General features: G+C 38.7%; 2 protein-coding genes across 6 annotated transcripts in view; one reads left to right on the top strand and one right to left on the bottom strand.

Annotated features, from left to right (window-relative positions):
* Vkor (Vitamin-K epoxide reductase) overlaps positions 1-15,077 on the top strand; it is an 81,546-nt gene that overhangs the window by 40,979 nt on the left and 25,490 nt on the right. The gene's annotated exons all lie outside the window — the stretch shown is intronic.
* Positions 1-15,077, bottom strand: part of LOC136832566 (nucleoside diphosphate-linked moiety X motif 17-like) — a 43,567-nt gene that overhangs the window by 22,123 nt on the left and 6,367 nt on the right. For all 5 annotated transcript variants that reach the window (XM_067093622.1, XM_067093611.1, XM_067093600.1 and 2 more), the window contains exons 2-4: positions 10,265-10,510; positions 8,255-8,450; positions 1,796-2,016 (exon numbers count right to left, since the gene is read on the bottom strand). In XM_067093622.1, the coding sequence (XP_066949723.1) occupies positions 1,796-2,016; positions 8,255-8,450; positions 10,265-10,495 (648 nt within the window). In that variant the 5' untranslated portion in view covers positions 10,496-10,510. The remainder of the gene's footprint in view (positions 1-1,795; positions 2,017-8,254; positions 8,451-10,264; positions 10,511-15,077) is intronic.

Below are 15,077 nucleotides of genomic sequence, written 5' to 3'. Positions count from 1 at the left end.
TGAGAGAGGGAGTTGGGCTAGCCATAATTACAGAAGATTCTTATGAGGCAGCAAAGCTACCTCCTCCAGCTTCAGTATATACAGCAGAACTTACTGCAATTAATATGAGCATTAGCTATTGTTCATCACACCAACAAAAAGACATTTGTAATATATTTGGATTCTAGAAGTGTTTTGGAAAGTTTAAATAGTCTCAGTTCATCCCATCCCCTGATTCTCAAAGTTCATGAGTGGCTTTTTCGAATTTCTTGCAAGCACAAATCTATTTCGTTGTGCTGGGTTTCTGCCCATGTGAGAATCAAAGGTAATGAAAAAGCTGATAGAGAAGCAAAAAGGGTACGTAATAAAAAATCACTGGATATCTATGAAGTTCCATATGTTGACATGAAGTCTCCTATCCGAAGCTATATAGGCTGCAAATGGCAAGAGCAGTGGTCCTCAAACCTCCTTGCCTCAAATAAGAAACTGAAGGCAATTAAACCTGATTTGAATTTTTGGCATTCTTCATTTTATAAAGATATGAGGACTGAAATTGTTTTAACGAGACTTCATATTGGTCATTCCCGATTGACACACAGCTTTATTCTTGATGGAAGTGATGCTCCAGTCTGTGCTCGCTGTGCCAGTATGTTGACAGTTGAGCACATTCTGGTGTCTTGTCCAATATATGGTGCTGCCCACAGGAAACTTGGTCTTTCAGGGAAACAACTTGCTTATATTTCAGGACACGATGTTGATATCAATAACCTTGTATAATTCTTAAGCGATTGATGTATATTCTAAAATTTAACTTGTTCTACTATCTAATTCTACCAATTAGCTAATGCACACAAGCATATGCACTTATAATTTTATTTGTATTTTACATTTTTTTTATATTTTTACATTTTTATATATTTTATATACAAATATTTTTTTTTATGAAATACGGTTTTTAGATTGTCACTCCCTGTAGGTTATCATCACCTTCATTTACATTTCAATACTCATTAAGTTATTTATTTCATTTCACTACAGTGCTGAATGACCAAAGTAAGCCCCAGTGCTTGGGCATGTCCCTAAATTTCATAATCCATCCATCCAATCTGAAAACATCATGAAAAAGAAGTACTGTCACTGGGGACTTCAACTGCTCAATGAACTGTGAAATAGGGATTGCACATGCAGTCCCTGTAATCTTTCTGTCACTCACACTTGCTAAGCAACATCTCTTACCAGCCTGCCATACTTGTATAATGCTCAATACCATCAACATATGTTAGACCTGCCCAGTAGATTTCATGAAATATCTCCCCTTACTCCAGTTATCCTGGTAAATTCAACATTGTACTTTACAAGCAAAATAAAGTAACTTCAGGTAAATCAACTAAGAATTCTAGTGTACTTTCTTCAGCAAAAAGATTAAAGATAATATTTTCATCAACTGCACCATACAGGAATAGAATAGAATACAGAACTTTGGCCAAAGCCCAAGCGCTGGGACCTCTGAGGTCATTCAACGCCAAAAGGGAAATAGAAATTAGGAAGGTTTTAAAGGTGTAATATGAGGAAAACCTAACAGTTGCACTCTGAAACAACTCTTAGGAGAGGGTAGAAAGTAAGAGGGAAGAAAGAGAATATGAACGGAGGTACAGTAAAAGGAATGAAAGGGGTTGCAGCTAGGGGCTGAAGGGACACTGCAAAGAACCTTAAGTAATGCCTACAGTGCACCGCATGAGGTGCACTGACGGCACTTCTCCCCTACGGGGACGCATCATACAGGGTCTTATCTACAGTGAAATTCATATATTCTTACCTTCAAACAAGATATCAAATCCTTTGCAGAATGAGAGGTAATTATGTGGAGGTATACAACAATATGATGTCTTTTTGGGTGACCCATTGCAAGGATAGGTGGATAAACTGACTCCCAAAGTCCTAGAATATTACTGCTTTTTTTTTCTGCTGAATTAATCGACAATCCTGTTTCTTCATTCAACTCCCGCAGTGCAGCCTCTTCCAATGTTTCACCTTCCTCTGTTGAATTTTTATGAAAGTTTGACAGGTTAATAATTCACAGGAAATAGAGTATCCCCTGGCATGATTAATATAACAAATCCTATCATAAAAGTAGTCTATTAACTACTGTACTAGATTTATCTTTTGATGTGTCTGGGTAGTACTGTAAGATTATTTCAAATGTGTTCAAACATTTAAAGTACTAATTTCATTAAGTAATCATGAATACCTTGGAGGGTATTAATAATTCAAACAGCAAGCATTTTTTAAATGACAAAAGACTAATTTAAAACACTTATTTCAAGTGTACTTGCTGATTTTGAAAAAAAAAAAAGGCCTCAACTTTCACTAGTCCAAAATTATTCCTTCTTTAGCAGTTTCCTGAAATGATAACTCTCTTTCACATCTGAAAAGATACCAGAGTTATTATTTAAATGTTCTTGAATCAAACATACTTATAGATTCATTAAATAATCATTAATAAACCATTTAAAGCCAACTGGACATATTTTACCTCAACAAAAATTGTCTGTCGGGTGCCACGTGGACATAAAATACGTCGACTACAAAAAGTTTTTTTAAATATTCGCGGAAAAATACTTATAGGGCTCATTGCGAAAAATTTTTAATCACGTGCCTTGAGGGATGCTGGAGTTCACGGATCACGCTGTTGTTAGTTTACAAGCGTGACCCAGCTGGGCATGCACGAATTTCTTTCTTATCCCAAAAGAAAGCATCAGCTAACTCTGCTGAAAATCTCAGAAATTCTTTAGTCACTTTGTCATAATTTTTGCACCGTTTTCTATCAGCCTTTACATAAAGTTTTATATATGAAAATGTGTGCAATTTCATGTAGAATAGAACAAAAAATAACTCATGGTTGTAGCTTTTATCAATTTTGACATACAAATCACGATAAGTGCCAAAATTTCAACCATCGGTCAAATTTGACTCGACCGAAATGGTCGAAAAATGCAATTGTAAGCTAAAACTCTTACATTCTAGTAATATTCAATCATTTACCTTCATTTTGCAACAAACGAGAAGACTCTAGCACAATATTTCGATTTATGGTGAGTTTTGAAAAAACTTTCTTTTTTACGTCCTCGTGTTATGAATTCATGCATCATTTTGTGATAATATTTTCTCCGTGTTGCTTTGATTGTTTTACAATTTGTTATATACCAAAATCATCACAATTTAGTGTACAATACAAAAAAAAAATAACTCATTAGCTTTAACCATTTTGCTCACAGTGCGATTTGTATACAATTATATATGAAATTTTTTTTCGCGTTGTCATATATCCCAATATTTATATATGTGATATTTTTTTCCATTTCTGATGGTTGCATACTAAACTTCAGGCAATGAGAAAAAAGGAGCCAAAAATGAACTCTTAATCTTAAAAACTAAGCGTGCTGTGATTTTTTGAAAAAAACTTTCTTTCCGCTTCGGCGCTAACTCTCAAACCCCGTCGGCATACGGCAGACACTTTTGTAAATAGAGGCTCGGTGTTTAAGGGTAAATGCAAAATAGTATGGTATTCCACCAATGACAGGATCACAGATGAAAGGAAAATGCAAAATCTGTCATTTTTCATAAATATAGAAAGCTCTCAATTCACTTGTTCTTCATACAGGGAAAGGTGCAGACCACAGGACCAAGTTACTTCACTAGACAAAAGAACCCAACATTTTTTTAATAGTTTCACATGAGTCTTTATCTCACTGCCAAGGGAGACCTAACCTAATCATATTTATAGTCTATGTAATCAAATCAGCTCACTGAAACAATCATTACCAAGCATTAACCAAAGAGGCTGGAAGAAGAGGAGTCCTAATAAGTGTCCATTATGGAATAAAAAAAATTTTTCATATGCATCAACACAGATCACCTCATTTGAATTATGTTAAATTTCTATTTAGATATGAAGTGATGTGGTATTTTTCCGCCTTTAACCAACGTAAGATACAGCAAGTTATTAGGTAGCATTTACTTTATCTGGGTTGTCCTTATCTCCCTGGATTTTCTCACTAATTGTTGACCATTGCAGTACCCCTAATCCCATAAGGCTAACCTTCTAAGGGGTTCAAAAAGAAAAAAGCTTCCTGAAGTTAGTTTTTTAGCTCAGTAGTGTTCATCCACCATTATTGTCACCTTCAACAAGTAAAAAAGCTACAGCCAAGGATGAGAAAGCAGCAGCTGATGGTGAATAATTTCTGGGGCAAAAGGTCCTCTAAGTAAGGTTAACATAGGGGTAGGGGCCTACACCTGCTCTATTCTTGCCCATCACCAAGTATGCAGCACATTTAACATTACCTTGATATTATAAAGGTCTGCCTTGCAAGAAAAATTCTAGCAAGAAGGGAACTAGGTCCTTCCCCCTATACGTATATTAACCAACCCCACACTCTTCTAATAATGTCATTTTATATAAGTAACTTACCAAGTAATTACATTGCTAATATTTCCTACTTTTCACAGCAGCTTGAGTTTTAAATTTCGCAGTAACACTCTATTGTTTTGGTGTAGGTAACCGATCCCGCCCACTTTCGGGGAAGAATAGGTACAACCCGGCTCAGCAGCTCAATTCGTTCCTGCCGCTCATCGACTAAACATCGGTTGTTGGGTAGCTTTTGCTTTGGTTTGATTTTCACCAGTTGGTTGCAGGCATCGCCGACTTTTGGTGAAGTACACTGTTTATTTTGGTAGCGCTAAATAAATTTAAGCTTAGGTAGTTTCCTGATTGTGACTGAATCATGTCAGATTCTAGTGCTCATAATATTAGGTACTGCAGCAAAAGCTGCAAGACTAGATTGCCATCTGCTAAATATGACACGCATACAATTTGTAGTTCTTGTAAAGGACAGACTTGTTCTCCTGACATCAATTGTGACAAGTGTAGGGAATGGGATCAGGGGAGATGAAAACTTTGAATTCTCATTTAGTGAGACTGCAAAGAGATAGAGAGAGAAAGGCAGCTGCAAAAGCCAATGTTAGGTCATCTCATTCTCCTGAAGTACCTGTCCCTTCAATACCTGTGACTGCCTTTTCCCCTATTCCAAGTCCTCTTACTCTGCCATTAACTCCATTACCTGGCTCCCTACCTTCCAGGCCCAGTGCCTTAGCCAGCCTTGAAGCCCGGGTAGATAAGAAGTTTAACATTCTAGTGGATATTGTAACCCAGCTTGGGGCTTCCATTACGGTCCTGACGGATCAAATGAGTGCTCGTAGTGTTGGTGTAAGTATTGTGTCAGTGGAGGTAGTGGCTACCCGTAGTCTCCAGGCTCTGCTTTTATGATGAGGCAGCCAGCAACAGATCCACAACAGTTGGGGCTGTTGCCGAATGATGGAAGTGCTCAGGAGCTACTGGACACTCTGGCGCTGCTGGGTGCTCGGGAGCTACTGGGTGCTCAGGAGCTGGAGTGCATTCGGGAGCAAATGGCTGCTTGGACGCTGCTGAAGGTCTGGGTGCTACTGGGCGCTCAGGTGCTATTGGGAGCTCGGGCGCTACTGAACACTTACGAGGTCAAATGACATTCTGTCACTGCTACACTTCGGGAAGCTACTGAATGTCTGGACGAATGTAATGGGGCTGAAGTGTGCTGAGGCACTAACGAGTGCTCGGAAGCTGAATGAAGATCAGGTGCCGATGAGCACTCTGACACAGGGAAGTTGCGCTTAGAAACAGGGATCCAAAATTTGACGCTTCACAGGCAAACATTCTGGTGAAAAATGCTCTGGGCTGTCCCAAAAGCTTAGAAACTGAGGGATCCAAAACTTGACGCTTCACAGGCAAACGTTCTGGCGAAAAACGCTCTGGGCTGTCCCAAAAGCTGCACAATGGTCCAGACTCCTTGACCTTTTTACCAGGCACCTGAGGGGTACTAGACATCCACCGCAGACCTTTTCAGTGGCCTGGGTTCGTCAACAAAATGCCATAGGCATCTGTATTCAGGGCTAGGAGCCTCTGAACTGGAGGAAAGACAGTGTGCATCCTTAAAGATGCCTTCCCAACGGCTGCCTGCCGTCACCTGGGTTTCGATTACAGGTGCAACTGAGAGGCCGACTGCCCATGGGCAGACCCCACCGACCTCCCTTGGGACTCCAGTACAACTTCTCCCATGTGCAGGGGAGTATGTCAGGGACCTTCGCCTAGGAGAACCGGCAGGACGGACAGCCAGCTCCTCCACTAACACTTGTGCTCATCACTATGAGCACTTTTCTCATGGTCCATAAGCACATGAACTGAATCTCCTAATTGGGCCACAGAGTTCTCCAACTCAACAAGTATATCTGATTAACAACTCTCCTAGGGCTGGCCCAAAGGGTTAGATTTATTTTACGTGGCTAAGAACCAACTGGTTACCTAGCAACGGGACCTACAGCTTATTGTGGAATCCAAACCACATTATGACAAGAAATGAATTTCTATCACCAGAAATAAATTCCTCTAATTCTTCATTGGCCAGTCAAGAGTCGAACGCTGGGCAACAGCGTGCTAGCTGAGAGCTCTACCCACCCTGCCAATGAAGAACTGAACTTACAATCAAACTTTGCTTCTAGGTTGGCAATGGCGCTGGGTTCAGAAGTATGGGAGCTTGGTACAGGATCAGGTGGTATAGCTGAAGGACTGGGAATTGGGGACTCACAGAAATAACAGGAACATCAGAGGAAGACTTCAAAGACTCCTGGCTAGCTAATGACTTGTCATTCTAGCGGTTGCTTTCCTCTTCCTATCTCTTTCCAATTTGGAAAGGTGGGAAGTCAATACTTTCCACTGTCTAGGGTCCCAGTCGACACATTCAGCACTAGTCAGATCTAATGAACAAACTTGACCCCTGCAACCCATGTAAACTTTATGCCAGTCATATCTGGCGGAAGTCAACCTCGTATTTCAGCCTTTGCTGCAATAATGGGTGCTAGTTGTACTTACATCAGACACTGTCGGTAACAAGGTAACTAAGTCTCAAAAGTGAAAAAACAAGTCGAAATTCTGAAAAATTATCTTCACTAACAAACCTGACTAAATAAATGCCAAAAGGCTACTAAAGGAATCCAAAATACTTCACCAATAACCTCAAGATAACAACCAGCCTACACATTCCAAAAATTTAAGCTGCTGCTCACAACCTTCATTGGGAGCTGGCAGAAATAAATTGAAACTCTCTGCTGTTCTGTTCCTATCCTTCCCCAAAAGTGGGCGGGCTAGTTACTTACACAAAAGAATCACTACTGCGAATTTCAAATTTTAGCTGCCAGTTACTAGAAATTGTTAGCTATGTAATTACTTGGTAAGTCACTTAAAATCATATTTTTGCTTTGTTGCTCATAATACATGCTGTAATGACACATTAAGAACAACCATGTTCTAACAAAATTTGGGGGCAAAAAGATCATTCTTGTGTAGCTTTTGGAAATATTTATGTACATTATGATGATAACCTCATAATTCTTTAGCTCCAAGGGCTCCTGTCCCCTTTACAAGAAATGTAAGCAAAATTTAATCTTGTAGATCTATTACCTAAGTGTCCAGGTTTAGGGAGAAACACTGGAAGCTGATGGTTTCCTCATGTAGCAAACAGGAGGCCATAAGCACAGGCGTAAAACCCTGTTAGATACATAATGCTCATTACCAAAATTGAAAAATTATACATAGTATCATGTACACTACTGTAACAGGTGAAAATAATCAGGGCACCTGGAATCTGGAAGTGGCCTTGTTGCTTCATAGCAAAAATGAACTATCTTTAATCATGTTACCTTTTAAAACACTAAGAATCATAATTGCACTCCTTAATCAGTAAATGGAACTGCTACACCACCGCTACCCAAAAATGAAAAGTACTGCACAGGGCAGAACATGGGCCTTTTTGCTAACCATTTAATGATGATAAACAAAGTAAGGATGGAAACTGCTGATAAAATAACATGGTCTTCCCTTAGTGGTGGGGGGACTACTTACCTAAGAATGACTTGCGAACTCTTTGGTCCATTGTGGTTTGAGTAAAATTTTTATAACCAAGGAATTGTTTACTGAAGTAACTTGACACTTAACTGACCATACCTTAATGAGTAGTATTAGGCATAAGTAGAACAAGAGGTTTGTGAATTCTCTTACCACACTAAAATACTTCATGAGTTGTAACACATTATACAATTTTGCCAGTTTTTGTGGCCTGTACTTTCAGCAAACGTCTTTATAAAGACCAGCACAGTACGTTTCTTGGTCCAATCATGAAACAAACCTTACCAACATGACCTCCAGGAGGAACCCAGACACCAGGAAAGGTTCTCATGTGAGGAGCTCGACGTGTTAATAATAAGTGTCCATCACTGGATTCAAGAAGTACAGCAACCCCAACATCAACACCTCTGCTAATTATTTCTGGTGGCAAGGCTTGTGTACTTTCATCATCTAAATGATGAACTGGACAAAATGGTGGATGCTGAAATGAACCACAATACACTATATAGCTGTCAAGAGAAAAATTAACTAAAAGAGATGGGAGGTGTGGCAATGTACTTCAATATTAAAAAGAAAATGTGTTACATGGAAGAGCAAGAACACTCGGTAATTTTTCAAGTGTAGGAACATTTCCCTAAGGACATTAACAAAATGCATCACATATTTTTAACCTGTATTCAGTTAATTGAGGCCTATATCACTGCATATTTATAAAAATCAATACAAAACAGTCTAGCATTCTATCATAGATTCTAGGAAATACCTTAGGCAGCAGTTCTGGCTTTCTTGGTGCAACTATGCCTAATCTCCAAAAGGTTTTCCTGGCCCCGTATTACTGTACTTAAAAGTTCAGCGATAATATGAAGAAATGCCCCAAAAATTCCCAACTGTAAAATTCTGAAAATGAGTACACTGGGATTATTATTGACAAAAGCAGCATTACAGTTAAGACCAATCGTGCAAACGTCATCACCAGAATCTAGAGATTTCAGTAAAACACTAAAATACTAGAAACTGAAGTGAATCACAAGCACCCAAGACCTTAAGACAGCTTAACTGCAAACTAAGGAACAGTTGAGTATTTTTAGTATGGGAATTCAGACTTTTACCAACAGATATTTGAAACTTTATATAACATTGGAATTACTGTATAAAAACAGGTAGTAATTGCCAGGCCATGAGCTATCATTCACCAATTTAACAAATGGAGTAACATTACCAGTGCTCCTGCACACATAAAAATAAATTCTAGCTAACTCAAGAAAAAGTAGTCTTTATAAAAAAAAAGTAGTCTTTATAAAAATAAAAAGAGTAAAAATACTATTTGGGTCTAAACTCCATAAGCATCAAAATTAAGTAAAAGATTCTTAATGCCCCTGAACCAAAAAGCTAAACCAGCCAGTTTTGCCTCCAGAGAATAAGAGTGAGGTATAAAGTATTTCACATTACTATGCAACTGTCAAAAACTTCGGCAAAAATGGCTGGTTTTTCCCTTGAACAGGGAGCAACTCAGCCATGGGAAGCACTGCTGAGTCTTCATCAAAAACAATGCAGATATGAGGGATGCCCATTGTTCATGTTGCTTTTTTTGTGCATGAAAGAGTTCCTTTCAGGGTAGCATTGCACTCAACAAAGTGTAAAACTGCCTTCAGTCAGACTGAAATTTCTTAACAGTCAGCCCATTTGTGGCCTCTTGATGATGGTGGGAGAGGAGGAGAAACAAGCTACCAACAGCTCTCCTTCAAACTCTAAAAGAAGTACTGTAATTTCAATCTACTGTACTTATTGGGCAATTTTACCACTTTGTTGAATACAGTAAGTACGATGTTCCTCTAAAAGAAACCTTTTTAGGTACAAATCAGCAACGTAAATAGTGGGGAGATATATCTGGTACAGGAACTCAAAGTCCTCTTGTATCAATAAAATAATACTTGATTAATCCAACTGCATCACAGTATTACATAAGTAAAATAAAGTAAAATAACAGGTTTGTGCACTGCTTGGACACCCATTCCCAACAGGACACTACTGAAATAAGGTCAAGTTGAGCAGCAGACTGACATAAGCTGATGAAGAAACATGAAATAGCAGCCATAAATTGCTACTGGGGCTGTTATAACCAATCTACTGTAAAGCCTATATTCTTCTTTCAATGTGCCCTGATTTTTATTGGTTACCTCCTGAAAACTAATTAATATTTATGCCTTTTATTTAATGTTAAAAATGAAAAGACTTGTAACTAGACTCTGATCTCTTCCATATTATTCACTGTTGTGCATAGGGTACAGTACTTACCATTATCCTATAAGAAGTGGGGCTGTGATTACTCCCAAGAGACTTTGCTGTATCATTATTTTGAGTTGGGGGTTGTAACAAAAGCTGGTTGTTTTCAAGTTGACACTCCACAAAGCTATTATCTTCTATGCCCAGGTGATCAAAAATGCATTCACTGAACTTAGCTGCTTCATATATATTCTGTGATGTTTTCCGAAGATGCACAAGCACCCTGGCATATTTGGCAGCCATTTTCTTCCACACACACTTGAAAAAATATAATATCTTATATCATTCATCAAATTTATAGTATCAGGTTATGTATACCAAAGCATTACATATTACCCTCCACCACTTATTTGAATCACTGACAACAGATTACCCAGGAAAATCTATAACAGGTTATAAAGTAATATACAGTAGAGTACTTCATCTGGGGCATAATATGTGGTGAGTGTAAGCAGTGAGACTTTTTGAAGAAATTCAAGAGATTGACTTTTCTAATGCTAAAATTTAAAAACAATCATCTCTCAAGAAACAAAGACCATCAAATTTTTAATTGATTGGATTTGCTCATGTATTCTTTGGGGTGAATAAGGACCTAAAAACTGTTTATAATACTAAAATTAAAGAACAATTTTCTATGATTGGTATATTAATGCTCTAATGCTACTGAGTCACAAAAGTTGACCACATATCTTTGTGTCCATTCTACATTCCTTTATTCCCACCGCCATCTCTGTCAAGGGGGTTGGATACCTTGAAAAGTCTTCTTTATCTATCTCTTTTGAAAGTATTTTCCTGTGCTAAAACTTCTCCAAATCCTCCCTCACTTTATCAAACCATTTAATCCTTTCCTCCCTCTTAACCTTCTAGACCTAACAGATTCCACTCAAGCCCTCTTCACTCTTTCCTCCTCTCCCATCCTTACCATATCTCAATACCATCTCAATCTTGACTCTGTTTTCATATCCGCAGTCTTTACCACACTGGCACTTCCCCTAATTTCTTTATTTTCCAGCCTCTTATGTTGTGAGATTCTCAAAGCTCCAGCTTCTGTCTTCATTCTTGATGCTGATGTTTCTGAACCATACATCATCACTGGTTTGATTACATACTATAGATCTTTATCTTCAATTTATTTGGCATTCTTTTGTCCCACAATACCCGTGCCACCTTCCTCCTTTTCCCCCATGCTGCAGTTACCCTACTTTCAACCTCAGTTTCAAACCCTCCCTCCCAGCTTACAGTAGATCCCAAATATTTAAAATGTTCTACCCCCTTCAAATCTAGGTCTCTTCTATCTTGTATAAATAACTTATCCAGTCCCTGCTTGTTGGTCACTTTTACCCACATTTACCTTCATACAACCCCATTCAAGAGATTCCTGCCATTCTTTTACCCTTCTTTGCAATTTTTCCTCAGTCCATGACATAATCACCACATTATTTGCTTATAACAATTTCCATAGATACTCATTCCTAATCCCTTCACTCAGTTTAGCCATATCCAATATGCTGTAAACAGAAATGATCTCAGTGCCCATCCTTGATGTAAACCATGTTCTTTTATACATCACTTCAACCAACTTAATAAATTTTTCTAGCACTTTCCTGTGGCTTAAACACCAAAACACTACCTCCTTTAGTAGTGTGTCAAATGCCTTCTCTAGGTCTGTAAATGCACAGTGCAATTTCTGATTACCTTCTAGCCTCTTTACCTGTAACTGTCTTCCATCAACTGTACCTCTCACTCTAATGAAACCATGCTTGTGTTCACCAGTCTTCATAACTGCTTAAAATTCATCATCAAGAACTCTTTCTAAATCCTTCCACAAATGTTCTGGTAGTTGGGTTCCTCCATTATTGCCACACTCCATATCTTCCCTCTATTTCAGTGGTTCTTAACCTGTGGGGAATTCCCCACTGGTGGGAATGGCGGAGTTGCCAAGTGGGGAATGACCGGTCGGACAGAAGAACCACTGTCTTGTTGTCACATTTCGTGAATTTGTTTCCACCCACAAATAATCGATAGTGCTTCAAAATTTAATGTTGACTTACTTTACATGTTAAATCGGCTTGTGCATTTGCTCCCCGAAGTTACACAATTTTTGGAAGAAAGGAACAAAGGAGATCTGAAAGCTGCTATTTCCGATGAGGCATTCCAGTGCAGGCTGGCACTTCTTGCAGACATGTTCAGTCACCTGAATGAGCTTAACCGCAAAGCTACAGGGCGCGGACTCCGATATAATCGGGCATCGAGACAAAGTGAACGCCTTCGTCTCAAAACTTGAGTTGTGGCGAGGCAAGTTCGAGACTGGCCGCAGCGCAACGGCTTTTCCAACGTTGGCGCGAATCAGCGAGACTGCTGGTGGCGTCAGCGGCGTTCTCAAGAACAGAACAGGCTGCTGGACGAGTTTCAGCACTATTTTCCGGACTTCAAAAGCAACAACCCAATGATGGAGTTCACGAGGGATCCCTTCAGCTTTCGAGTTGACAACTTCCCGAAGGAAGCAGAAGACATCGAAGATCAGTTTCTTGACCTGGTGCATGACTCCGCAGCAAAGGCTGTTTTTGCGGAGAAAAGCCTGAACGCATTCTGGGCCACTATGCATGGTTCGTATCCTCGCGTTGCTGTGGCGGCGCTCACTACTGGTTGCATTTCCCTCCGCACGTACCTGTGTGAGTCGGCGTTTTCGAGCATGGTTGAGATCAAACCAAATCGCGAAACCGCCTGATTGACCTTGAATCTGATTTGCGCTGCGCCATTTCAAAAGTGGAACCGAACATTGAGACACTTTCGTCAAAATGCGAAACAAATGCAAAAGTCTCATTAACCTGTATTCCTAGTGTTGCATTTTTTTGTATGTTTTTATGGGCCAAATAAATTGAGAAAAAAACATAACGAATCTTTTCATGTGTATTTTATTTCCATGTGATAACTGTTTGTAAAAATCTAATATATGCAAAAAAATTAAAGGCCGTAAAATGGCACAAAAAAAGCAAAGCGTATATTTACGTATTAAAGTTAAACACTGCATGGGTTAAACTCAATTTGTCAATGACCGATGCTTTGGTGGGAAATGGAGAGTTGGCTCACTGAAAAGTGGGGAATTGGAGAAAAAAGGTTAAGAACCCCTGCTCTATTTAAACACATTTACCATCAGAATTTCTTCCTCCAGTCATTTGATATTGCTTCCTCTTCCCAGACTGACCTTAACAATTCCAGTATAGTATCTATTCCTCCCCTTCTACGCCAAGTACCTTCAACATTTCAAATGCACCTCTGACAGACCTGGTACTTTCCCATTCTTAATTTTACTTACAGTAAACCCCACGTATTCACGGTCTCACTATTCGCGGGCTCACCTATTAGCGAATTTCTCTGTGGAACGTATATACACATTATTTGCAAAAAATTTGCCCATTCACGGTATTTTTTACTGAGAAATATTCACTAATTACTGTATTTTCATATCATTTTCATGACTGAACTATTTGCTCATTCGCTGTATTTTTCACTGAGAAATATTCACTAATTACTGTATTTTCATATCATTTTCATGACTAAATGCACTTTTTGTGATAAAACTATTAAAATACTCCAGTATAAGCATTTTTGAAGGTTTTTGTGTTTATTAGCTATTCCCCACCCCACAAATACAGGGGGTTTATTGTATAGCCTTCTTAGCTTCTATAGACTGTATCTCCACCACTAGCTTCTCCACCCACCCCATCAACCCCAAATTCCCTCTTCCATTTTCTGCTTTTAAAAAGATACAGTATTTATAATAATCTAACCATCTTTGTTTTATGTCATCAGCCTTATGTAATATGTTTCCTTATCTCTCTTTGATGACACCTGACTGACCTAGATCTTGTCTTTGCTTTTTCCCAGTCTTTAATATTCTGCTAATATCCTTTTCACCTTCCTCTATTCCTAACCTTCTGTTCAACTCCTCCGTAGCTCTTAGTTTCTCTCTCTCCTACTTTGTCATTTAATTTCTCAGTAACTTGCACATCATGCCTTCCAGTCCTTGAAAGCCCTAGATTTCCACCTAAGTGAGCCTTGTACCTCTCTATTCCACTACCACTTTTCTTCCCCCTTTGACACTCCATAGCCAGTTGTTTGCCTAACTGCTTCCTCTGCACCTTTCACACATTGTTTTTATGTCATTCCAAATATTTTCCACTTTACCAACTTCTCCTTCTCTTAAATTTATTCCTAATTGATGACTTTCTCTCCTATATACCTCTGATATTGCTCACACTGTTCTTCAAGATCCATTATTTTAAATCATGATCTCTTCATTGCCTTCATGGGTTTTATGTTTCTCACCCTAATATCCATCATTAGCAACTTATGTTGTTTTACCCATGTCTTACCAAGAATTAACTTACGATTTACTATATGCTTCTGTCTTCCCTCCTAACCATAAGGTAACCTGTCTGGTTCTGTATTCCCCCGCTCTCATACATTACAGAAATGGTGATCTGTCTTTCACAAACCAGGTTTCTTTACAGGCTAATTCAAAACTCTGTGCAATATCCAGTACATATTCTCCATCTTCACTCCTTAATCCATGGTCTCCATGAACCTCCTCATATCCATTTTTACTCTCTGCCTGTTTTCTTTCCATCCTTTACCATTCTAACAAACGTTTCCACTTCTTCACTATATATTTCCTTTTCTTGCTCCATACAACCCATCTGAAATGAGTATGGTCAAATTACATTACTGTACTGTACCAATATATTCCACCAATAGTAACACAACTGATATCAGCATATCACTATTTATTTCCACAACTTTTTTTTCCACTCATTACTGACTA

The sequence above is a fragment of the Macrobrachium rosenbergii genome, chromosome 4 (genome assembly GCF_040412425.1).
Source record: "Macrobrachium rosenbergii isolate ZJJX-2024 chromosome 4, ASM4041242v1, whole genome shotgun sequence".
NCBI lineage: Eukaryota > Metazoa > Arthropoda > Malacostraca > Decapoda > Palaemonidae > Macrobrachium > Macrobrachium rosenbergii.
This window is presented reverse-complemented; position numbering and strand designations above follow the sequence as displayed.